This window comes from Cervus canadensis, chromosome 9 (genome assembly GCF_019320065.1).
Source record: "Cervus canadensis isolate Bull #8, Minnesota chromosome 9, ASM1932006v1, whole genome shotgun sequence".
NCBI lineage: Eukaryota > Metazoa > Chordata > Mammalia > Artiodactyla > Cervidae > Cervus > Cervus canadensis.
The window spans coordinates 67,663,661-67,689,079 of NC_057394.1; the positions used below are offsets into that span (position 1 = coordinate 67,663,661).

Sequence of the window (25,419 nt, forward strand, 5' to 3'; positions counted from 1 at the left end):
ACTTCTGGGCATACACACTGAGGAAACCAGATCTGAAAGAGACATGTGCACCCCAATGTTCATCGCAGGACTGTTTATAATAGCCAGGACATGGAAGCAACCTAGATGCCCATCAGCAGATGAATGGATAAGAAAGCTGTGGTACATATACACAATGGAATATTACTCAGCCGTTAAAAATAATACATTTGAATCAGTTCTAATGACATGGATAAAACTGGAGCCCATTATACAGAGTGAAGTAAGCTAGAAAGATAAACACCAATACAGTATATTAACGAATATATATGGAATATATGGAATTTAGAAAGATGGTAACAATAACCCTACATGCAAGAAAGAAAAAGAGACAGAGATGTATAGAACAGACTTTTGGACTCTATGGGAAAAGGCGACGGTGGGATGATTTGAGAGAGTAGCATTGAAACATGTATATTATCAAGTTTGAAACAGATCGCTGGTCCAGGTTGGATGCATGAGACAAGTGCTTGGGGCTGGTACACTGGGATGACCCAGAGGGATGGGATGGGGATGGAGGTGGGAGGGGGGTTCAGGATGGGGAACACATGTAAATCCATGGCTGATTCATGTCAATGTATGGCAAAAACCACTACAATATTGTAAAGTAATTAGCCTCCAACTAATAAAAATAAATGGAAAAAAAATTAAAAAATAAAAATCCAAGTATGTGCTGTTAACAAGAGATGAACCTAAAGCATAAGGAAAATGCAAAGGCTGTATGTAAATGAATGCAAAATGATATACCAGCAAAATACTAATCAAAATAAAGACAGTTTATCTATAGGAGTGTCTAACTCACTTTGATTTTCATAAAGGTCTGGAAGTTAGAACAGTTTTTCCAAGTTAACTCTATGACCAGCATGCAGGTCTGGCTTGCTGAGGAGTTAGTGTGCCAGTTTGGTTGGAAGCTCCACTGATTGAAACAAAGGAGTCCAGGGACTGAAAGAGCTATGAGTTCAAAGTGCAGCCAACTTAAGCCACAGTCGTTCAGTGGCGTCCGACTCTTTGCAAGTCCAAGGACTGTAGCCCACCAGGCTCCTTGACGAAATTCTCCAGGCAGGAATACTGGAGTGGGTGGCCATTTCCTTCTCCAGGGAATCTTCAGGACCAAGGGATCGAACCTGGGTCTCCTGCATTGCAGGCAGGTTCTTGACCATCCGAGCCACTTAGTAGATGGGAAAAGGAAAAAAGGAAGGGCATAAGTTGCTGGGATCCTCTTAGAGATGCAGAGATAGCAAGTCGCTTGGGAAGAAGTGACATCCAAAAACCACGAGACCACAACCCTGAGAAAATAAGTATTAATCAGTGGGTACAAAAGGGATAAGGCCCAAAATCCAAGTGGAAGAGAACAGGCAAATGGAATCCTCACTGCCCATGGATCAAAACGTAATGTTTCAGGTATGTTCTTCTCGGGAAATATTCCTACCATCTGATTTTGAATTGACAGAGCTGGTTTAAAAATGATATATGCCAGGCACTTCAAGGACCCCACATTCTGCAGGCAAAAGTGAAGACAGAGTTAACAGAGCACAATTCTGTTTCACCTGACTGCATGAAAGAGTTTGCATTTTTCCTCTGAAGGCCTGGCTGGGATTTCCGTGGTGGTCCAGTGGCTAAGACTGCCAGTGCAGGGCTCCTGGGTTCCATCCCTGGCCAGAGAGCAGTCTGCCAGTCGAGGAACACCAAACTGTCATGGTATGAATTTGCAAAATTCGACAGCTTTAATGATATGGCCTTGGTCTTGAAATTCAGTGCACAGTAATTTTATGGTAAAGAAAAGGACATGAGGAAAGAGAGGGCAATGTATTTTTCAAATTTCTTCCCTCTTCTATGACTGAGCAAATGTTCTTTAGAAAAATCTGACGTATTCTCATGCTTAGAAATTTTGCTATAGGGATAGCCACTGCTACTGTTTACATGAGACATTCCTTTTCTGAAATCTAAACTCTGAAGTATTTACTATGCTTAGATAAATCACATATTTTTCCTTGTGAGTACAGCCTGTTCAGGTTTATACATACCACTGGGTAATTCCCCAAGCACTCTTCCCAGCTTAATGCATGATGTTGGATGCATTTGTGGAAACTGATGTGAAAGTTCTTTGCTCTTCAAAATACTTGCTAAGCAGGCCAGTTAAAAGCATGCCTTTGAATCTAAAACTGAATTGAAACTGAATTTGGCTTTGGTCAGTGGAGGCTCCAGGAAAATTGATAAAACAGAAGAGAAACTGGCTTCTTTTTCTAGAATGTGAATGGGGAGACCCAAGACTGAGGATGGGAAACATGGCATAATGATGGCAGAATCTTAAAAAGAAGAGACATGGATGAAGGCAGCTGAAGAATCCAGAAACCTTTCTGGTTTCTGGCCCTTCTGAGGCTTTGATTCAAGAAATATCCTAATATCTTTCTGTAATCTTCTGCCATGCTCTAAAAAGTCTACATCTAAACAGCCCATAATATTAGGGAAAAGTTATTCAACTGTGAACAGAGCCCAGAAGATGGTGCAAAATATTTCTTCACTGATCTCATCACATTGCTGTTCAGTCCTGACCCCCAACTCTGCTCCATGACAAGGCCAGAGCGCATCTGCTTCACAAAAGCATTGAGTGAATGCTTTCATGAGGGGAGCCCCTGCCAGCTCTCTCAAAGGAGAGCTCTGTGGTTGCTCCCCTTGGTAAGTCAGGCAAAAGATACCACCACTGATATGGTCTCTCTGATTCTAATGGGGATACTGGATCTCAGAGTGGCAGAAGTAGTGGAAGCACTTAATCATCCAAGACAAATAGGATGCCTCTACTGTTGGGGGTGGACTTCCCAGGTAGCTCAGTGGTAAAGAACCTGCCTGCCAACACAGCAGACGCAGGAGACGCAGGTTTGATCTCTGGGTCAGGAAGATCTCCTGGAGTAGGAAATGGCAACCCACTCCAAATTCTTGGCTGGAGAATTCCATGGACATAGGAGAGTGGAAGGTTATAGTCCATGGGGGTCACAAAGAGTCGGACACGGCTGACTCAGCAACTGAGCACACAGCAGCACCGCTTTCCAGAATTAACACGAATTTTAATGCGACGAATCCTTACATAATCCCTGGAGATTCCACATCTCCTATTTCCTTGCTTTCAGTTTAACTTGTCTGGAGACTCAGCAATAGTCTGAGTGAATCGGAATCACAGAGTTTTAGAAAGCATCTAGTTCGGTCTCTAACCCAGGAGGAGCCCTATTTATGAGGTCTCTGGGATAGTCCTCTAGCCTCTGTATTAATTATATTTTCTTATTTCTGTATTCCTGATGCTTTCCTGGAGCCTTACTGTCAGAGGAAGGACTGCTGCACCCAGGGTTAGTTAATTCCTAGAGACAGCAAACAACTCACCCCGGAACCTGCCTTTCATTTGCAAACCAACCAATCCAGAGCCCCCACTTTCTCTATCTGGTTCTTACATTCCATGTCAATTAATATTCCCTTGTCCTACTCACCCCAGGGCCAGGTACCAGACAGCTGGGACAGCCCCTATACTCTAGAGGCTGCTGAAATTCTTCACACTAGCCAATCCCCAATGGTTCAGTGGGTAAAGAATCCACCTGCAATGCAAGAGACACAGGAGATGCAGGTTCGATCCCTGGGTCGGGAAGATTCTCTGGAGAAGGAAATGGCAACCCACTCCAGTGTTCTTGCCTGGAGAATCCCATGGACAGAGGAACCTGGAGAGCTACAGTCCATGGGGTCGCACAGAGTTGGACATGGCTGAGCGACTGAACACACACAGCACACAATTCTGAGTGTGCTAACCCTGCCTTGCCCACGGGAACCACAAGGGCTGATGCCCACACGTTCCCCTGCTGCTTCTGCCTCCTGACCCATTCTGACGCTTACCTGTGGATCCCTGTGTGGCACGGCGTGCCCTATCCTCTTCGGAACCATAACAAACTATCTTTTTTCAATGGCAGTAGTTCCCTGCTCACCATACCTGAATAAGGACAAAACTTACATTTTAAAAAACACCAGTTAAAACAATTCCAGGGAGCAGAACTTCATTTCTTTGCAAGGCAGCAGTTTCAGTAGTGAACTAAATAGGCAAGTTCTTTTCTATCTTAAACGGAAATCTGCTTCCCTGTACCTTCTAATAACTCTGCCTGCAGGACAACAGAAAAATCAATCTACCCATCATTTAAAGAGATGAATCATCAGATATCTGAAACACATCTGTGATTGTCTTTGCTGAAATACATGTGTGAGAATCACACATGTGAAATCTGTAGATTTTGGGGGGGCTTTATTTCTAGTCTCCTTCAAATGACTAGTATTTCACAAGTCATTTTGGTTTCAATAGCTCAGTGGATTAAATATAGTCTTCCAACATTCCCAACATCCACAATGACCATTCATTCATGGATGCATGGATTGATTAAGCAGCCACTCAGCAAGCAGTCTGGTGGCCTTCAGTGGCTTATCCCTGTCCTTGATTTCAAGTGCAGTGTCTGCTGGAACTGGTCTACTCCATGTGTGGCTTCCCTCTCACTTATTTTCATGGGCCTGGTGACCCGGTCTATAGTGGTGCCAGGCATGGCATCAACTAAAATTTCTGAATCTTTTAAGATGAATTGTCATGAAACACATTATATCCTGTACTTGAGTTGTGATTTTACTGCAGCCTTTTAGATTTTTTTCAGTGTGAATGTAAAATCCCCCGTTCTCTAGTGCACAGAGCTTCCTCCAGAGTTATTTTTCTTTTCTCTTATTTAAAATTATTTTCCCCCAAATAGTACGCTAATTGTAAAAAAATAAAATTATCAGATAAATTTGCAATGAAAGACTTAGTTCCCTGTAATCTTATTCCCATTTTGGTGTATACTATATATTTTTTCCTATGCATAAGCCTTTGGGGTTTTGTTTTGTTTTTTGGCTATGCCACACTTGAGGAATGTATTTTTGTTCCCTGACAGGATTGAACCCCAGGTCCCAGCAGTGAAAGAGTGAGGTCCCACCTACCAGACTGTGGATCATATTATACGTACAATTGTAATTCACTCATAAATATGATACAAGAAATGATTCATTCATAAGTATGGCTCTATGGGAAAATTTTTACTAATATATCTTGGGTGTTGTAGAGCCATACTTATGAATGAATTACAATTAGCAGAGTTCCTTGAGGGCACAGAATATTGCGTTTAAGTATTTATGAACCACAACACATAAATGATTCAATCTTTGAATGACTACATTGTAATGATTCCTATGGACTTACAGATTATGCATTTCAGCCAATACTGGGACAGTTTTTCCTTCAAATTTCTATAGAAGTCTTGGATGTATGTGATTCATTTATACTGCTAATTGTATCTAACATTGCTGTGTTTATACTGATTATTTCAATAATTTGGTCCTGTTTTAAAAAGAACAAGTTGAAGGACATTCATATCCTACTGAATGAGAATTAATTGATTCTATTTCCACTCATTCATGAGAACAGCCCGTTTTGCTCCAAAGTATTTCTCTATCAGATTGCATACATAATGGAAATTAATATAAGTGGTAGTTAATTATATTCCACTTATGAGTACTATGCCTCCCTTAAGGCTCAGCTGGTAAAGAATCTGCCTGCAATGCAAGAGACCTAGGTTCAGTCCCTGGGTTGGGAAGATCCCCTGGAGAGGGAAAGGCTACCCACTCCAGTATTCTGGCCTGGAGAATTCCATGGACTGTGTAGTCCGCAGGGTTGCAAAGAGTTGGATACAAATGAGCGACTTTCACTTTCACTATGAGTACAGGGAAGTTTCCACAGTTTTGATTACAAATTTTCTTCTCACAGTATCTAGTGTTTTTACATTATCAAAATAAATTATTGATTTAATGTAGCTTATCAAGAATAGTCTAAGATTTCACTCACATTTTCAGCTATGCTTTTGCTGGTCAACACCTAGACTTACATTAAGAAGTAAACATGCAGCTAAAAGAAAAAATAAAGATGTGAGCAACACTATCATACACGTTTCTGTTTTTGTTAATGATTTTTAAAAGCCTTAAATTTTGTATCATTCTTAATGATAATAGCTTGTAATCCAAGTGGAAAATATATTCAAATAATCTTAATCAGTGAGCTGACAGCAGTTAAAAGCCAGTATCTTTTTCTGGTTTTTAATAATGTAAACTTATTATTTATGATATTTTCATTGTTTCACATATCTGCCATTGCAAGTCCCTTGCAATGTTTAAATCACTGAAAGAATAACACGGATAATAAGTCACTGACTAATTTTCAATGTGAGTATAAAAAGCTACATCAGTGTGAACAAGTGGATTTCTGTGAAAAACAGAATCAAGACAATGGACAGTCTCTTCAGCCAGGAACAAATGCAGGTTTTTGTGTGTTAAAATACAAGGATGTTTTATGTCCCATCTATGTCTATATTTAGCTATCACTGAATACTTATGCTATAAGTATATACCATACTAATGTTCTATTGTCTTCAAGAAAGGCTTTAATTTTCTTCTAGCTGAATGTAGGTTTTTAAAGCGACTTTATTTTTTGGAACAGTTTAGATTCACAGAAAAATTGAGACAGTAGAACAGAGTTCCCATATGTTCCCTCTTCCAATTTCCCCCGTTAATAACGTCTTACATTTTTATGGTTCATCTATTACAAGTAATAAACATATTGATACATTATTAACTAAAGTCCATGATGTATTTAGATTTCCTTAGTTTTTACCTAATATCCTTTTCTGTTCCTGGTTCGCACATTACATTGACTTGTTATGTTTCCTTAGGCTCCCTGGGGTGTGAGTGTCTCTGATTTTCCTTGTTTTTGATGACCATGACACTTCAGAGTACTGCTCAAGTATTTTGTAGGACGCCCCTTTATGAATCTGATGTTTTTCTCAAGGTAAGACTGAGGTTATAGGTAATTTTCCTAGGAGAAATTAGATAGCTAGAGATTAAAAGCACATCTAAACTTCACTGAACTGTTGTCATGGACATAACTCATATACCAATTTTAGTACCGTACCTATTCAGTATGATTAGAGGTAGCAAAGACAGTCTTGAGAAAAGAACATGATCATTAAAAAAAAAAGGTTAGCTCTAAAAAAATAATTTGGAGGTAGGTAATATTATAAAGAACACAAGCAGTAGTTATATTAAATCTCTTTCTGAAATAACCATGTTCTTTACTAATTAAAATTACAAGGTCAGAAAGGCAAAAATATATAAAGTTAGTTCAATTCTGTGTCTCTACAGAGTTAAATTTGGGATTTATGTAAATATGTTACTCAAATATATCTATGTTTTAAAAACAATTGTTATATTTTTATCAAATAAACAATAAATAAATATTGTGCAGGATTCTCTTGTCTATGTGTCAACAATAGTCTTAAATCCTTAGAAAATTTAAAGTAAGCAATCATTCTCAAAGAATTCTCTCCTGAGCAGTGGTTTTCAATCTTTAGCGTGGATCAGAATCATCTCAAGGGCTTGTTCCAACAGATTCCTGGGTGCGTCCCCAGCAGTTTCTGATTCCATGGGTTTGGGGTGGGGCCTGAATGTCCACGTCTAACAAGTTGTCAGGTAAGGCTGATGCTGCTGGTCTAAGGGCCACACTATGAAAATCACTGAGCGCAGTCAACAAGGACACTGCGTTCATTACATGCGGATGATGATGAGGGTGTTTTGCATGTGTAATCTTAACCAGTTACAGAATCTTACCAACAAGGTATGACTATCCCTTTTATAAATGGGGAACCTGCATCCAGAAAAACTGAGGAAATTGCCTGAGGGGATAATGGGATCAGGTGGCAAAACTACAATTCAGATCTCCTTTGATTCTTAAGCCATGTTTTTCTGGTACGACATACTCCTCCCATGTTGACAAATGAGCGAAATGCATGCATCCTTGGCCTGGCCTATCTGGAAAGGAGACTGTCCCAAAGATATGGACAGTGATTTGTTCAGCTTTGTAGGGTAGTATTTAAAGGATAGCAATTCTTCCTGAAAACTAAGCAAAGGCTCAGTCAGGGTCATGGAGAGGATTCACTTATTTCTAACTTCTGAAATAATCAAGGGCAAAGTGAATTTACAGTATAATTAAACAAAACAGGAAGAACATGTATTTAATATAGTACTGAATAGTCCTTAATTACTATTATTTTATTCCTTACAGAAAAATGCACATTTAAATTAAAATCCTTAAAAGAATAATCTCATTTCCATTTAAACTGAAGGCATCATACTATTCTAAATGTCTGCTGTGTACACTATGTCACCAGTCAACCACTACTTACACAGGTATTGAAGTAACACAGCATGATGGTCTTCAACAAAATGCTCCAATAATTACTATCACATTTATCTCCTTTCACAAAGAAAATTAAAAACAACAGCATACAAACAAAACAAGCAGTTAACATTTTTAAAGTGGTACATTTTATGGTAACTAAATTGCCAAAACTGAAGTTGCCAATAATATAAATTTGTTACTTTGTTATACTCTATATAAAAAAAGACACTGAGACACAAAATTATTGGACTGCAGACTTAAAACAGTTAATGAGGTCTAAACATCAGAATGACCAAAAAACCCACCCGACTCTGTCTCTATCAATACAAATATTTTACATTAAGAAAGACTCCCTTTTAAATATCTATATACATATTTCCATTTAATACTGTTAATTAAACCCACAGTTATATTTATTTAAATAAGAGTTAAATAAACCGCCCCAAATGCTGATTTCATATCACAAAACCTAAGTATTTTAAATCACAACTTCAGGGTGGTATAGTGTATTCACTGGTTCCTTAGACAATACTAACAAGCATATTTTTAAGAATATATTTTCATCTATACGTCAGGTAAAGTTTTATTAAATGGTAAACACTTTCAACAGTGCAGAAATACAAGTTTCAAAACCAAATACATTCAGAAGATCTGCTGTTCAAATAATATCTTTTCAAAACCAGGTGGAGGAGTATGATAAAATTCACTGAACTGGCAATCCAAAATTGCACTGTCATCAACTAGACAGAAAAAGAAAGAAAATAAATTAGAAGCAAACACCTTAAATTGAATGAGTACATACTTATAAACTGTTTCCACAATTAATTAATAAAATTAATTCGCAAGAAGAAGAAACACATGTTATCCAGGTTACAAAACATGATCCTATTGGGTAAAAACAGCCACAGTGAAGAATAAAATCTGTCAAGAACACTGAACGGAAATTCATCAAAATATTATGATTATTTCTAGATGATGTAAATACACGTAATTTGAATTTTTCCTTATTTACCTACCTGTATTTCCTCAATTTTATACACTAAGAAAAACTACTTCTTAAAAAATATTTTATTAAAAAAGGATAGATTCACAAAGAGTACCAAAAACAATACAGAAGGTCCTGGGTAATCTTCGTCCAGCTTCCCCCAGTGGTAACATCTCACACCACTACAGTACAATGTCCAAACCAGGAAACTAACACTGATACAATACTGTTAATTAGCCTGCAGGCCTTATTCAGCTTCTACATGTTTTTTTTTTTTTTAAACAGTATTTATCCAAGAGAAATGAATGCATATATCCACACAAAGACTTGCACATCAATGTTCACAGCAGCTTTATTTGTAATGGCCCAAAACTGGAGACAACCTACATATCCAATAACAGGTGAAGGTAAAAATCAATTGTGATATATCCACACAATGAACTATACTACTTGGTAACAAAAATGAATGAATTCCTGATACATGTTACAACATGGATGAGTCTTAACTACAGTGAGTAAAAGCAGCCAGATTAAAAAAATACAAATTGTATGCTTCTATTTATACAATACTCTAAAAACCTAAGATAATCTGTAGTGACAGAAAGCAGATAGTGGCTACAAGGTGGGGTGGGGTGGGGAGAGGTGAGCAGAATGCATGGCAAGGCGGCAGGAGGAAACTTAGCGGTGACAAATATGTTCATTATCTTGACTATAGCGATGATGTGAGTTTCACTTTATAGCTATTTGTTAAGTTGCATATATATGTTTAATGCACTTTACTAAATAGTTTATATTTCATTATCAATGCAGGAAAAAAGTTAAGCACTGGATGAGACATTCATGAAATCACTAGTGATTTTTTAACAGAGGTGGTTTCAGTGAAGCAGTGGTAAAGGCAGCCACAGTAGTTGAAGATACAATATAAACAGAGACAGAAGCTATTTTACAGGAAATGCAGCCATATAGAGCAGGGTAAACCCAGGCCTGGTGAGGGGTACAAGTTTAAGGGAGGGTATTTTGGAATAAGAATGATTTAGAATGTTTACAGGCATTGAAGAATGAGGTTGATGACATGACATACAGATGAAATAACTGACAATAAAGTCCCAGAATTGGGAAGTTTGAAATCTAGACTGAGTTTTTGGAACATGAAGGGCACCACTTCCTCTAAGATGGGATGGGAAGGAGACAAGATTGGAAGAGAAAACCGTTAGGAGGTGGGGGAGGGAAGCTGGAGTTCACCATGATGGACTGTTTCTCTATCAAGAGGAAGATGGATCTACAGAGAATGAACAGGGAATTCAAGATTGATGAGTCTGGAAAGTGTAGAGATGAAAAAAACACAGAGAACTTAGATGAAGCTGGAAGTCCTAACTTTGAACAACACTCTTCTTCACTGTTACTCAGTTTTGTCTCTCCACAGGTTGAACATAAGAACTGACAGTATGAACAACTGGAAAGAATTAGGATTGGGGACAGGATAGAAGGCAAAGGGTAAGGGAATTTGAATTTTATTTTTATCTTTGATAGTATCTGGCTATTCAAATATTTGATTTAATTGGACTGATTTATCAATATCAATTTATAAAATATATTACTACATAAACTTCACTGCATTAAAAATACTGCCAAATCAATGAACAATTAGAATAAAAATCTCGTTTGCTATCTTCATTTGTGTAACTCAGTCTAAAATTTTACTGATATTTATTTCATTTCTCAGACTAAACTATTTCAAATATTAAGCTATATTTCCATTTATTTAAGTAAACAAAGACATTACTTTTAGGGTTACCAAATACTACAAGCAAACTAACTTGTATCAAGTTTAAAAATACACCTTTCATGCAAAGATATTCAAAGACAAAGAAGGTAGAAGCACTGAAAAGTAGTATTTAGGGAAAAAGAAAATAAATGAAAACTTTAAAGCACAGGCTTTGGTTGTTATATCAAATTATTAAATATTTTATATTGGCTACTGTATACTTTTCTGCCATCCTGAACAAAGTCTGTTACTTTTCTGGTAAGTTACTATAAAAAAGTTAACAATTAGTTTTTGCTATGGTTTAAATCCTTAATTATTTAAAGTAATTAAATGAGAAAATGTTTTGCGATCCACTAATACCACAGGTAGAAAAATCATACACTTGTTGATTTAAAGTTGATAACATAAAGTGATAAAGGCACTGTACTTATGTATGTTTCCTATAAAGAGAGACACCTTATTTTTTAGGGATACATATAAAATATTTTAGAATAAAATGGTATAATGTCTGGCATTTGCCTCAAAACAATATAAGGAGGGGAGGTGAAGAACAGAGGGCTGTAGTGAGGAGATGAAACCTGTCTGGCTATTAGCTGATGATTGTTTGAAGTTAAGTAATGGGTACATGAGGGTTCATTATTCTATTCTGGTTACTTCCACACATTTGGAATTTTCTGTAATAAAATAAAAGTAACTGAGGGGTACAGAGTCATCTCTAAGTAACCCAGCTCTTGGAGGTATACTTGTACAGAAACTATACTTACACATACATGGCTATCAAAAGTGAAACAATCAATATGAAACCATTCTAAGTCATAATTTTTCTCAGAAGAGTTTTAACATTTAGGTGATTTTGTAAAGGTAACCAATGCTCAATCTACATGGAATTCCCATCCCTACTTTCAAAATATTCTTTACAATTACATTTTCTGTTCATCTAACCCTTTCTAACAACTGGCAGGAACACCTTTTTGTAAATTCTGTAAAGTTTTTAAAACTTTCTGGAATATAGACTACATGATCTAAAAGGGAATATGACTATTGCATATTTAAGAATAATCATTGTATTTAGCAAGTTTATTTTTTAAATACAAAGGAAATAAAAACTTTCCTTAGTCCTGCAAAGAAGGATTGTGATAACCTACTGAGTATACTCCATATACAAAGGTTCTTATTAATTTGTCTAGCCTTCTGAATGATAGTTACAAAGTTAATGAAAATGTCAAGCAAAAGTTAACATACATTTAATAATGTTTAAAAATATTTTTGCTTACCATAAACAACTGGATACACTGTCCCTCGTATACCTGATGCTGGACAATGCATGTTTTTTCCATTCAAATATACATTTAATTCTACATGGTCATATGTAATACCCTAGGAAGCAAAGTAAATATTAAAAAGAGGGAAAATATATATGTTCCATAAAAACCTGAACAGTCAGAAAGCACTAACTGGGGAGCATGGAAACAAAAAACTAAGCAAAAGATCATAACAGATTTTTTCTATTTGAATTGAGCTTAAAAAAAGTAGTAGTGATTATGTGGGGGAAGGGGAAAGGTAAAATCCCATGAGTCCACATTTGAGGGGTAAAACTAAATCCTAGTATTCTATTCAGATAATCTGGGTTTTATGTTTTTAATACTAAGATGATATAAGTACTATATACTGTAAACAGAGAGACCTTTTGTACTCACATAGAAAACACTGCTTTATGTAGAATTTGATAACAAAGGGGGAAAACAGTGAAATTTTCACCATTAGGGATTATTACTTATCATTGTTTTCAGTTGTGGTGAACTGTCTTTATACAATTTATTTTCAAAAAGAAATAATATATTTCTCTATCTCTTTACCTTGGTTTCATATATGTGAATGTATTACTAAGGTAAGGTGGGTATTTACAACTGCATATAACTGGTAATTAGTATCAAGGGGAAAATAGAAAAACAACAGCTCAAAAGACTTTAAGAAGACAGCAAAATAAAAATATATTACTTTGTATATTATTAGTGGCACAAAATTATAATTATTATTATTGACATTCTGGAAAACAATCTGTATTATGTACCAAACACTAGACACTTCATATTTACTCATTTAATCCTAGGTATTTTTATTATCTCCATTTTACAGATGAGGCAGCTAAAGCAGAGAGGTTAAAAACTTATTTAAGGTTGCACAGTTAGGAAGTGGCAGAGCTGGAGTTTAAACTGATGCAGTATGGCTTTGGAAAACATATTCTTAATTGCTACACAATTCAAAGCTTGTAAGGACTTTTACACTTTTAAAACTCTCTTTAAAACTTTGTACGGTATTTACTAGCTGAAGACGGAAAGCTTTCCTTTGAAGAATGACAGCAGAGACCTCTCAATAGAGAAATTATCATAGATCAAGAAGCAACCACTTGAAGGATTTCTGACTGTGGATAAATTATATAAACCTAAAAGCTTTTATAGGTAGAAAAAGACCTTACAGATGATCTAGTCTTAAATCCTTCACGTTCCAGTTAAGACAGCAAAGGCCCAGATAAGTCAACATGTTAAGTGCTATAAAAGATTCTCCTCAAATCTTAGCAAAGCCACGGTTAGACTAAACACTGAGAAAGACAAACAAAACTGCTTTTGCTTTATTTCAGTTTACGTATTTAAATATAATATAAATATAATAATAAAGTGATCGCCAGGATTCGCTTTTTAGTGAAGAAATCTGTTTTCATTTAAAAAACACGATTACATAAAAAGCAGCATGTAACCCTCTTTACAGGATTACTGGAGACCCAGCAGTTCAGGCTAACAGGTTATGATCTGGGCGCCCTCCCAACCTGGTGGCAGCATAACCTACTGCAAGTTCTCAACCCCACCCTCCAGTGAGGGAGTGGGTGAGTGAGTGGGTGAGACTCTCTGCAATCCCATGGACTATACAGTCCATGGAATTCTCCAGGCAGAATACTGGAGTGGGTAGCCTTTCCCTTCTCCAGGGGACAATACCAAATACCCAGTATCAAAGATCCCCTGGAGAAGGAGATTGCAACGTGCTCCAGTATTCTTGCCTGGAAAATCCCATGGACCGAGGAGCCTGGCAGGCTACAGTCCATGGGGTCGCAAAGAGTCAGACACAACTTAGCGACTAGACAACAAAAATACCAAAGAAAGAAGTGAGGAAGGATGTGAGAAACCACACCGCAGGATCTTAGTTCTGTGACCAGGGCTGAACCAGTGCCCTCTGCAGTGGAAGCATGGAGTTCTAACCACTGGACTGCCAGGGAATTCCCTTAATCTGTCCTTTTATCTATTCTAGATACTAGGTTTGATTCTCTCATAATGATACCAAAAACCTGATATGTGCTAAGGATTTATCAATAATTATTTGCAGGTTTGGTGAACAGACTCTGAAATTAGACTGTAATCCTGGGGTCACTCTGAATAAGAAATTACTTAACTTCTGGTCTGTAAAATGGTAATAATAATATGACCTATTTCAGCTTCTCTGAAATTAAACTGAAAACGGCAATTTTAAAATGTAATCTGTACTTTTCAAAACTATATACAAAAGGAACAAATAAGCGTAAGCTGCCTCAGGTGTGCCTGCTTGGTGCTGCAGTAGGCCCTGCTGATTCCGTATGGTTATTACATAAACATAATCATTTGGTTGGATGTTGAAAGCTTATTTTTCTTGATTTTTTTCCTCAGAGAATGGTATATGACTGAAATTCTACACATATAAGAATGTTTTTACTGTCTTATAATTCACTCCAGTTTTCCTATGCTATTGTCAGCAATTTGGTGAAATTTGTTTGCAAGTGTTTGAACTAGGAAGATATAGCTATTAGCGTGGGATAACGCTTTACTTTTCAGGATTCTGCTCATATTTCATCTTTTTTGAGCTCTCCTTTTATCAGAATGGGCATAAAAACTCAAAGTCTAATTTAGTAATGCTGGCAGACTAAAAATGACATTCTTAAATCTGTCAATATGAAGTACCAATCATCTTAAGGAATGAGATAGGAGGGAAAGAATAACACACAGTACAAGTTCAGTACATCAACAAAGAAAAACTTCTGTTACTGATTATCCTTTCTTCTTCTTTTTTTGGTCTCACCGTGAGGTACATGGGATCTTAGTTCCCTGACCAAGGATGGAACCCGTGCCCTCTGCAGTGGAAGCACGGAGTCCTAACCACCGGGGAGTTTCCCTGATTATCCTTTATGTTTGAATTTCATTTTTTAGAATAAGCAGGCTGACAGCATCAACTTGACTTCAAGATTTTCTTTCATGAAATAACCCCTTGGATAGGGTGTTCCACATTACGGGCATCTGGCAATGATCTATAAACAGAACCAACTATTTAAAAGGAAGAACGAGGAAAAGCAGACTTTAAAAATGGTTTATGCCTTTGGTTTTCTTGTTTTCTTTAGTTAATTTGGGGAAAAAAAACACTTTCAATAATTTACCTATTTAAAAACTGTTCTTCACAATTTTTTTTTAAACTGAAGAGAAGAAAAATCAGACCATACTCAAAAGCTTTCATTTCCTCATCATTTTTCACCTTCTCCCAAATAGTGTATACTTCTTTAATTCAGTAACCTGGATTTACCTCATCTGTTATCCAATTATTAGAAACTCTCATTCTTTAGATTCCTTTCAACTTGGTACAAGAGCCAGGAACCCAAGACTGTGTATAACGACACTCTTGCTAAAGGAGACCCAAGAACTCTACTCTCAACAGCTAATGGCCTGAATTCAATGTATAAGGTTCTTGGAAAACACTGTGAGAAGTATCTGAAAAAGACAGAAAGGGATCTCTGGATTACATTTTCAATAGGATGACTTTGGCAAAGACTTGAATATATCTAATTGGAAATAAAAACTGAGAAGCCTTCATAATATGTAACTCCTTCTATCCCCTGCTTTCCCCAAAAAAACTTTTCCACAATCAAGCCTTAGGATTTTGAGTCAGTTCTTGAAAGAGTTCTGAAAGTGAAGGAAGTTTAACCAGGCTAAGTTTAAGGAGGACCAACACTGCTGATAAAAATGCTGTAATTCTTTAATAGAAGTTCGTAACAAATTAAGTAATAAATGGGAGATCGCCAGCTGCAAAAATACCTAATCTTTTCTAACGTAAGGGTCAGTGTTCTTTTAAAATTGTGGGCCAAGGTTTCTTTTATGTGAGAGTGGCAGGAGATGTTGACTAGTAGCCAACCAGTCATAAACTCTCCTAAATGGAAATAAGGACTCATGGTGATTTTCCTGGCCAGTGCAGCTCTAGAAAGAAGGCATTTAGGTAAGACAGCAGCACAACATCAAGGGCTCTCTTTGGAAAATGAACGACCTCATCAGATCCAATCCCGGTGCTCTGGAATTTGGACCACAAGCTCCCAGGCAAAACTAGAAATACTAAAAGCGGTTCAAGTTGAATAATTCACAGTGGAAAACAAGTCCACAAGGACACTCACCACCACGTCTCCCTCCTGTGGAAGGCTGTTTGCCGGCAGCCTGTTTTTCTCCTCGTTGTTGTGGTATAGGGCTCCATCATTTCTCATCACCAGACTGTGTACATCTCGGCCAAGGGGGATCTGATTCAAGTTAACTTTCTGAGTTGCAACGCCAATACCCCAGATTCCTAAAAAATATAATAATTTAAATGTTCCCCAAATCTGAAGAATACAAATATGAAAGGAGTTGTTTTAAAAGAGAGTGTAAATTGTTCATAAAGAAAGTGGCATATTATCACTAAATTATTTTTTGTTATTCTTAAAAGAAATTTTTTTTAAAGTAGTTTGCAAATGATGTACTACATCTCTGCAGATGTAGTACAGCTTGGGAGATAAGAGTGGCCCTGGGTTTGTACTGCCTGGTTTAAATCCTGCCTGTGCTGTCATCTTGGGCAAGTTACATAACCTCTGTTCCTCACCTGTGAACTATGGAGTCTAGCAGTATTCGCCTCTTAAAGTTAGCAGAAGATACAGCAAGATCATCCAAGTAAAACAATTGGAACATTGTATTTTTTTTTAATGGATAAGTAAAGCACAGAGGAGGTATTTTTTAAGAGATGCTAGATGTTGTCATTACTATTATTATTATTCCCCGAAAAGATTACTAAAAAGCCACACATTGAATTTAAATAGCCTGGGGTTCTATTTCAAGCACCACCTCTGAGAAGCAGGAAATTACTTCTTTAGTTTTTGCATCTGCAATATGTGACCAATAACGTATGACCTGATCAATACTATGGAGAGGAGAAAATTAATGATAAAATGTAAAATCATTTTCTTATCTAATACCTTAAGTCCATGAGTTTAAAACCTTTTGGTGTAAGCTGACTTTTAAAGAGACCAGCTCTCTTCTTTATCAGTCTAACAGAATATGTAGAGCTCCTGATAATATCTCAAACTGTTTCCTTCTCAGTTTTTATCAAAATCAGGGGAAATTCTAAAGAATGCTTGAAGACCATGTTGTCAATCAATATTTCCTGGATTGAGTCAGGCCATCAGAAAGCTGCATGTCTGGACTTCACTGTCTTGGCTTCCTAAATAATTTGATTATATAATTTATCCTCCAAGGTGAGACAATAGTGACAGCAGGGGATGATACTAATTTCATGTGACAACAGTTCTAGACAGGGTTACAGAGTCCCCTTCTCCTAAGGAACTGTGCACTGCGATACCCTTTGGCACACTGCCTGACGCTTTCATTGAAGGATCATTGCTACAAACTCCAACAATACACTTATTCTAGAAATATCTTTGAGGATAGCATCCTTTACAGAAAATCCACCAAAAAATCTGTATTACATTTAAGACTCAAGGAAATATTCATTTCTCTTGAGAAAAGGTATGTTATACTTGAGAAAATTATAATAACCAGAGACATTTTGCAGCCAGTGAGTTAACTTACAAAAGAATGGAATAGAGGACAGATTTATATTTATTTTACTCACTTAAGAAAAATCAGTATTTAAAACAATTTAAAAAACAAGTCCCAGAGGGATATTTTATGTCTTTCATGTAACAGCAGAATTAATTTACTCCTCTCTAGTTTCCCTGTTCTGCACCTATATTACTCACGCCATAATTTACTACAAGTTTCTTTCTAAGAAAGTCTTAAAAAAATCTCCCCTTGTTCAAAACTGCCACAAGTTAACTAATAGTAACTATTATAATACTCATGTAGAACTGCCATACAAGAAACTTCATAATTTAAAAAATTTTTTTTAAATTTTAATTGAAGCATAGTTCATTTACAGTATTGTGTTCGTTTCAGGTGTACGTATTCAAAAAATTTTAGAGACTTTAGCCTTTACCAAAATTCTAAATCTGCCAATCGCTTCAGAAGACACTGTATCAGGGAATCTTAACAAGAGTTAAGAGAAAAGCTCAGGATCATAAGATTAATTTTATCCTAAGATAAAAAAGCAAGAGACTACACCTTACACACGTGACCAAATGAAATGGTTCATCTGCTGCTGCTAAGTCACTTCAGTCGTGTCCGACTCTGTGCGACCCCACAGACGGCAGCCCACCAGGCTCCACCATCCCTGGGATTCTCCAGGCAAGAACACTGGAGTGGGTTGCCATTGACTCCTCCAATGCATGAAAGTGAAAGTGAAGTCGCTCAGTCGTGTCTGACTCTTCGAGATTCCATGGACTGCAGCCTACCAGGCTCCTCCGTCCATGGGATTTTCCAGGCAAGAGTACTGGAGTGGGTTGCCATTTCCTTCTCCGGGTTCATCTGGCTCCTGCTAATCATTAACCATATTAGTAACAAGGCTTGTGTGTTTAACGGAACCAGTACATCCTGTTGTTAAAACACTTTCATATATACAGCTCCTGTGAAGCGGGAAGGGTGGCTCCTGTAATCCATTTTATAGATGAGAAAACTGAACTTAATATAACTAAATTAACGAATGAAACCAGGATCTCACAAGAAGATGTGAGTGAAAAAGGTCTTTAAGTAAGAGTTCAGTGTTTTTTTTTAATTACCTCATTAATCTTTTCCATATATTGAAGATTCCTCCTCACATTCAGGGTATTAACAGTCAAGTACCATTATACCAACCTGTGGACTGGATTTTGAATTCGAAGTAGCTTTTGTTTTGATGTAAAGGTGCACTGGCTAAACAACCTCCTGTTCCACATATTCGTCTTCCATTTTTTACAATGACGACGTCAGTTCCTAAACAAAAAATACAGACACTGTGTAAAGTTTTGTGTTCTCTTACCCAACAATCAAGGTTAATTTTTAAAAAATATTTATTGATTTATTGTTTACTTATTTGGCTATGTTGAGTCTTGACTTGGTTGTGGCACAACGGATCTTCACTGCGTCACATGGGATCTTTCACTGCAGCCCACAGACTTAGCTGCTCCAAGGCATGTGGGATCTTAGCTCCCTGACCAGGGACGGAACCTGTGTCCCCTGCATTGCCGGGTGGGCTGCGAACCCCTGGACTACTAAGGAAGTCCCTCAAGGTTAATTTCTATTTCACTTTAAACTCTTAGTCTCCAAAAAATAGGGAGACTATATATACTTCGAAATATGAAATAATGATAAATTATTTAAAATATTTAATTCACTTTTTTCTGGGAGAACATTTATATTTAATATTAATTTGTGGCTAGATATTTTAATTAGACAGTTTCAAATGAACAGTAATTTTGAATTATACTGAATTTTTTTTATATACATACTGAATATTTTAAACACTTTTAAGGTAGAAGTAGACTTTCTTTTTGTTTTTGGCTGTGCTGTGTGGCTTGTGGGATCTTGGTTCCCTGAACCCTGGGTCCACCTCAGTGAAAGCCCACAATCCTAACCACTAGGCCACCAGGGAATTCCCTGAAGTAGACTTTCTTCCATTTTAGCCAGTGAATCAATTTGATGACTTCATAAATCTCGATTTAATAAAAACATAAACACTTAAAAGAAGCTGGGAAATTAGTACAATTTTCAGTTCAATCCAAACAAAACAACCTGGTAAAAGCTGAATGATGTATGTACAAGGTCTTAGGCAAGTGCATTGGTCAAGTAAGAACTGGAGAGTAATGAACCGTGGAAAGGGACATACATCTATGTTCTTGAAGTAGCGGACATGGAAAAATGCCAATTTTAGGATCTTAAAGATATCTGTAAGATAGCTGCTGTTAATCACATTGGAAAGATGTAAACAAGGTTTCAACATCATTAAATTCATTTTATTCTCATGGAAAATCGTGGTTTAGTTCAAATAACATTTGATATATGAGAGTGAGAAAAACAATCTCTTGATCATGTGACTCCAGTACCAATTCTTTCCCAAACACTGATTTAGGAAAGCATTATCAGAGAACATCAAGAAATTTAACAAAATGCTTATCTGTAAGAAATATCCCATAACTATCCCGTGACAGACTCCCAAGATCTGTAATCAGTGTAACTTCTCTGCTAATAAGTTTACAAACCAAGCAGACCTGGCTATGAGAACTGTACGGAACTCCTCTTTCCAGAGGGGGTAAAATAAAACTAGAAAATAGTAACAAATGTACTAACAGAAAGGCAGGTCTCTCAACTCACTGTTGAATTCATACTTAAAAAATTATTTGGGACAAATACATATGAGAAATACCAAATTCTCAAGACTTTACCACAATTCTAAATGGGCTGATTAAAGACACTCTTATAGAAGGTAAAACTAAGATCCTTCGTATTGCACTATGTGCGTGCTCAGTTCCAGGGACTGCAGCCCACCAAGCTCCTCTGTCCATGTAATTTTCCAGACAAGAATACTGGAATGCGTGGCTATTTCCTCCTCCAGGGGATCTTCCCAACCCAGGGATTGAACCTGCTTGTCCTGTGTTTCCTGCATTGTAAATTACACACTGAGCCATCGGGGAAGCCTACAGGATCCTATTATATGATTATTAAAAATTCATTAGCATTCTTTTTTTTTTTAATTACAAAATGCTAAACTGCAAATTCTGGGAACGTGTCTTAACACATAATTTACATCTAGCTGCCTCACAGATCTCCAGCAGTTGCTGGAGAGCAACCAGGGCCCAGCTCCTCCTTAATGGCAAAGACCATGGAGAGCTTGGCATCCAGCAGAAGCTTGACAAATAACTGATACGGAAATGAATGAATATGCTCTGCTAAGTACTTTGTCGTGGACATGGAGCATCTGTTTTCTCTTTCCTAACAAACTTCTCTCTGGAGATCAAAACAGTTCCAAGGAAGCTGACTCAATCTCTGGCTCCAGGGGTACAGCTTTGACCTGGGTTAAGTCAATCAGTGCATTCCACATTTCTTGGCCACAGCGACCAAGTGAAAAATGGTTATGTGACCTAAGCCACTACCATCAGAGAGAGTCTCAGCACTTTTGCAGCGAGAATGAAGGGATCAAGATTCTCTCGCTCTTGCTGGATTCCAACGAGGAAGCCCATAGTACAGGGAGAGGCTGCAAGTTGTCACGGACGCCAGCCTCCAGGAGTAAGCAACAGCTGATGGGGGACACAGACAAAAGGAGCCCAGTCCCTGGCAGCACTGTCTTTTCTGAAGCTAGTGCTGCGTTTTACTTTTTAAATTTACACAAACCAATGAATTTCCTTCATTCTTCAACAATTTTTGAGTTGTAGATTTTACTGCTTGTAACTGAAAGCACCCTAAGTGAAAAAACATTTCAAGAATTATGAAAATAAATGGTATTTTCTTAAGCCCAGCCATACTCTATGGTTCTTACATGTAACTCTGAGTTGGAGCCAAAGAACCAAATCTGAATATGCATCTTATGATCTTACTTCAAAATCATTTCTTATCTCCAAGGCATTCTGTTAGGTGCTGAGATGTTTTATACAGAAAGATGGATATACTCAGAGAACATTCTAGAGTGTTTGTGAATCATTAAGGAATTATTTCAAGCCTATTCTATTTCTCTTTTTTAAGTATAAGGACATTTGGATGTGTGTGATTTCTACAGTTTTATTATCAAGATTGTTTAGAAAGTCAAGGCAAATTTGAGTACAGTCAGAATATATATAAACATAGCCAAAGAGTATTTTTTAAAAAGCATTAGACAGTTCTAAATGAATAACATCCCTTTCAAGGAAGCTACCTTGGAAGACATTCATTTCTAAAAAGTATTAGTCACTCAGTCGTGTCCAACTCTTTGTAACCCCACAGACTGTAGCCCACAAGGCTCCTCTGTCCATAGGATTCTCCGGGCAAGAATATTGGAGTGGGCTGCCATTTCCTTCTCCAGGGGATCTTCCTGACCCAGGCATCGAACACGGGTCTCCCACACTGCAGGTAGATTCTTTACCACCCGAGCCACCATGGAAGTTCTATATTTCTAAAAAACCAAATCACAATTAAATATGTTGTGGTAAAAAAGAAGATATTTATAAAAACTACACAACAGAAAATCCCAAGAGGAACTCCAAATCATCTTAGGTGATGTAGCATTACCAATATAAGCGACAAGTTTGAAAGAGGCAACACTCATTTGCATATAAAACGTATAGATTAAAAAAAAAAGGCAATCATATTAACCTTTAACATATCCAAATACATGCATACTCACTCGGTGGGCTTCTCCTATTTCAACTTAAGATCAATTCATGCTTGAAACCTATTCCTAACTTGATAAGCCTCTCCTTTTATATTATTTGTTTTCTAAAATCAGACTTTTCCTGTGATTGAAGAATTTGAAGTTTTTGGAAGACAGGTTAAGAAAAAGTTTCCACGAAGAAAGAAAATCAGGGGATGATATTACTCTACTGAAAGATGCGGGGCAGCTTTGGAAAAAGGAGAACATAGTGGAACAAGTACCAGTAACCAGCTCTTCATGGAGAAGAGACCAGAGAAAACAAATAATTTAAAGAGTAGATTGTAGTAATTCAGGAGTTTGGCAGTAGAGATAGAAAGAACTAAAGCTGATCATAACCTCCAGAAACTATGTGTGGTTTTCCTTTACTATGTTCCTAGCATATAAAACAATGCCTGCCATCTGACAGTCACTCAATAAATATCAGCTGAGTGAATGAATACATGAAATGGAAACATTTCCTGAGGGAAATCACAGAATTTGAACATCTGTCTATAAGTGATGACGAATAAGAAATAATTCAAGGAGATATATGTACACTTACATACATATTACATATTTATGTATTGGGGTTCTATATTACACTTGGGAGATCTAAGAATGAAAAGTAAAAACCCACATACAAAGTGGTAGACAATTATCACATTTGTTATTTAGTACATGCTATAGAAATGTGAAAAAAAGAAAAATACAATGAGCAGTGTTTTCAGAGTATAAAGAATCTGGGCAGGAGAGGGTTTTGCTACAAATATTTAAGAATTCCCTTTGTTATTTCAATGCACTGTCGTTTAGTCAAAAAGGAGATATGGGAAAAACTAAAAGTGCAGAGGTATATTTAGAAGAGAATAATTTGGCAAAAAGACAGTACTCTGAAATAATTACAGTGGGAAACGTCGTTTCCTAGAACCACACTCCAGAAGCATGCAACTACACGGGACAAGTCTAAGAAGGAAATAATAAGGTGGCGAGAGGCTATAGAGGAGAGGAGGAGAATGTTAGAGAAGCTATAGGCTCATTTGAATAGAAAGGAAAAACCGTAGATGGGAAGAAGCAACACGCTATTTCTGCAATAGCCTGACCTGCTAGGAAGAAGCCAGCCAGGTGAAATTACACCACCTCTAAGCATGACTCAGGAGGAGCCGCACAAGGGGAAGTTTCTGTTGAAATGACGTCCTGAGCTAAGCTGTGACTTTAGGCTTTTACAACTTGTCTCGTCTTCAGTTTAGGAGATGAGAGGAAACAACCGATAATTGACGGGCTAATAGAAAGCTGTCAGGGCAGAGGAAGGAGCGAGGACAGCTAAGTGTTCTCAACAAGTGCATATGTGACTGAGGCTCGACGGCGGGATAGGAGCACCAAATAGCCCCCGCGCCCCTCCCTCGCCGGGGACTTCTGACGAGTCTCGGGAGGCGGCGGCCCCGAGGAGATTCCTGTGGGAACGGGAAGGTCCACACGCCTGTATCTCCCCAAGACAGGAGCGGACCGGGCTGCTTGAACACAGAACCAGGCCAAGGTGCGGTCGGCCGGAGTCCGGAGGAGATCCGCGACGCCGACCCGGGTCTTCCGCAGCGTCGCAGGGCGAGGGGCAGGGGACGACGCCCGGAGCCCGGCGGGGCCCGGCCGCGTGCGGGGCTCCTCGAGACGCCCCCGGCTGCCCCCCGACCCGCCGCGCCCGACCCGGGGTGGGCCGTTGGGTCTGGGGAAGGGAGGGCCCTTACCCATGTGCTGCGTGTCCAGCTGCACGGCCGGCATCTCCTTCAGAGGGATGTGGCCCGTCCCGCCATCTCTGCAGCACCGCAGGCAGCAGAACACCGAGGCGGCCATATCTCGGGGACCTCCAGCGCCGCCGCCCCCGCCACCTGCAGCTCCTGGGCTGAGGCGACACCGCCCCCGACCCCTCCGCTCCGCCTCCCGCCCGCGCCGGAGCGCCGGAGTAGGTGCGGCGAGGGTGTGGGGGGTCTGTGCGCAGCGCGGAGGCGGGTACCGCGACGCCCCAGGCCGGGAGGGCGCAGCGCAGGATGAGGAGAAGCCTGCCTGGGCGGAAGATACTGAAGACTGCGGGGCGGGGCGAGCTGGGGGCGGGGCTATGGCGGTGAGGGCGTGGCCAGAGGCGTGGCGTGGCGGCCGGGGGCGGCGCGCGCCTGCGCGTGGGAGGATTTTTCATTTGCAAAGCCCTTCTTGTGTGTCCTGATAACTGAGGGATGCGCGAGCTTGGCCGGTTTCACTGTATGCTCAGGGGTCCTGGGGTGCTGTATCTTTAAAATTGTGCCCCCCCCACCACTTCAACATTATCTTTAGAGATGAGCTGACAGAGGCAAATATGGCTGGGGAACGGGAGCCGATTTAGAAGAGCCCCAAGCTTGTCCCCGCGCGCCCAGGACGGAGAAAACTATGCCTCCACCCGAGAGCCTCTGACGCGCCCCCCACCCCCACCCTCCTTACCGTGACTGGTTTCTGAAGAGTGTTCTCAAATCCTAGACAGACGCACAGGGCCCAGGATTAATGGCTGTTAATGATTGCATTGTGAATATACATCCTGCGCTCTGAGTCTTCGATCCTGCTGCATTTTAGGTACAGAGATGAGCTTTTCGTGGTGACCTTCGGGTGCCGCGCGGTCGCAGGCGCGCTGGAGGCCACACTGGGAGGGACCCCTTGGGCAGGGTGGGAGGGCGATCCTTGACCTGCCTCTTCCAAGCTCAACCTCCTCGTGGGCATGGAGTTCTGATGAGTGTGATGGGAACCTGGAGGTAGCGGGAAGAATGCGGGGCCTCCGAGGGAAGCATTCCGTTTCTACCGCTT

General features: G+C 38.8%; 1 protein-coding gene across 3 annotated transcripts; it reads right to left on the bottom strand.

The window, feature by feature from the left end:
- Window positions 1-6,522: 6,522 nt before the first annotated feature.
- Window positions 6,523-24,688, bottom strand: SPRYD7 (SPRY domain containing 7). 3 transcript variants are annotated; one of them, XR_006271314.1, is made up of 6 exons: window positions 24,339-24,688; window positions 19,101-19,217; window positions 16,499-16,665; window positions 12,318-12,420; window positions 8,298-9,033; window positions 6,523-6,931 (listed from the first exon to the last, which is right to left on the bottom strand). XR_006271314.1 is itself a non-coding variant. In XM_043478338.1 (5 exons), exons 1-5 carry the CDS (start codon window positions 24,442-24,444, stop codon window positions 8,936-8,938), a joined length of 591 nt encoding a protein of 196 aa, XP_043334273.1. In that variant the 5' UTR covers window positions 24,445-24,688; the 3' UTR covers window positions 6,523-8,935. The 3 variants fall into 3 exon arrangements, 2 of the variants coding, with proteins under 2 accessions (XP_043334273.1, XP_043334274.1); XM_043478338.1 differs by having other exon boundaries at window positions 6,523-9,033; XM_043478339.1 differs by lacking the exon at window positions 24,339-24,688 and adding an exon at window positions 22,129-22,275 and having other exon boundaries at window positions 6,523-9,033.
- Window positions 24,689-25,419: the final 731 nt, after the last annotated feature.

Coding starts and splice junctions, on each gene's coding strand:
- SPRYD7 (XM_043478338.1), bottom strand. CDS start 24,444: ATGGCCGCCTCGGTGTTCTGCTGCCTGCGGTGCTGCAGAGATGGCGGG. Junction 19,218..24,338: donor GCTGGACACGCAGCACATGG/GTAAGGGCCCTC, acceptor TTTTTTGTTTAG/GAACTGACGTCGTCATTGTA. Junction 12,421..16,498: donor CACAGGAGGGAGACGTGGTG/GTGAGTGTCCTT, acceptor TTTGCTTCCTAG/GGTATTACATATGACCATGT.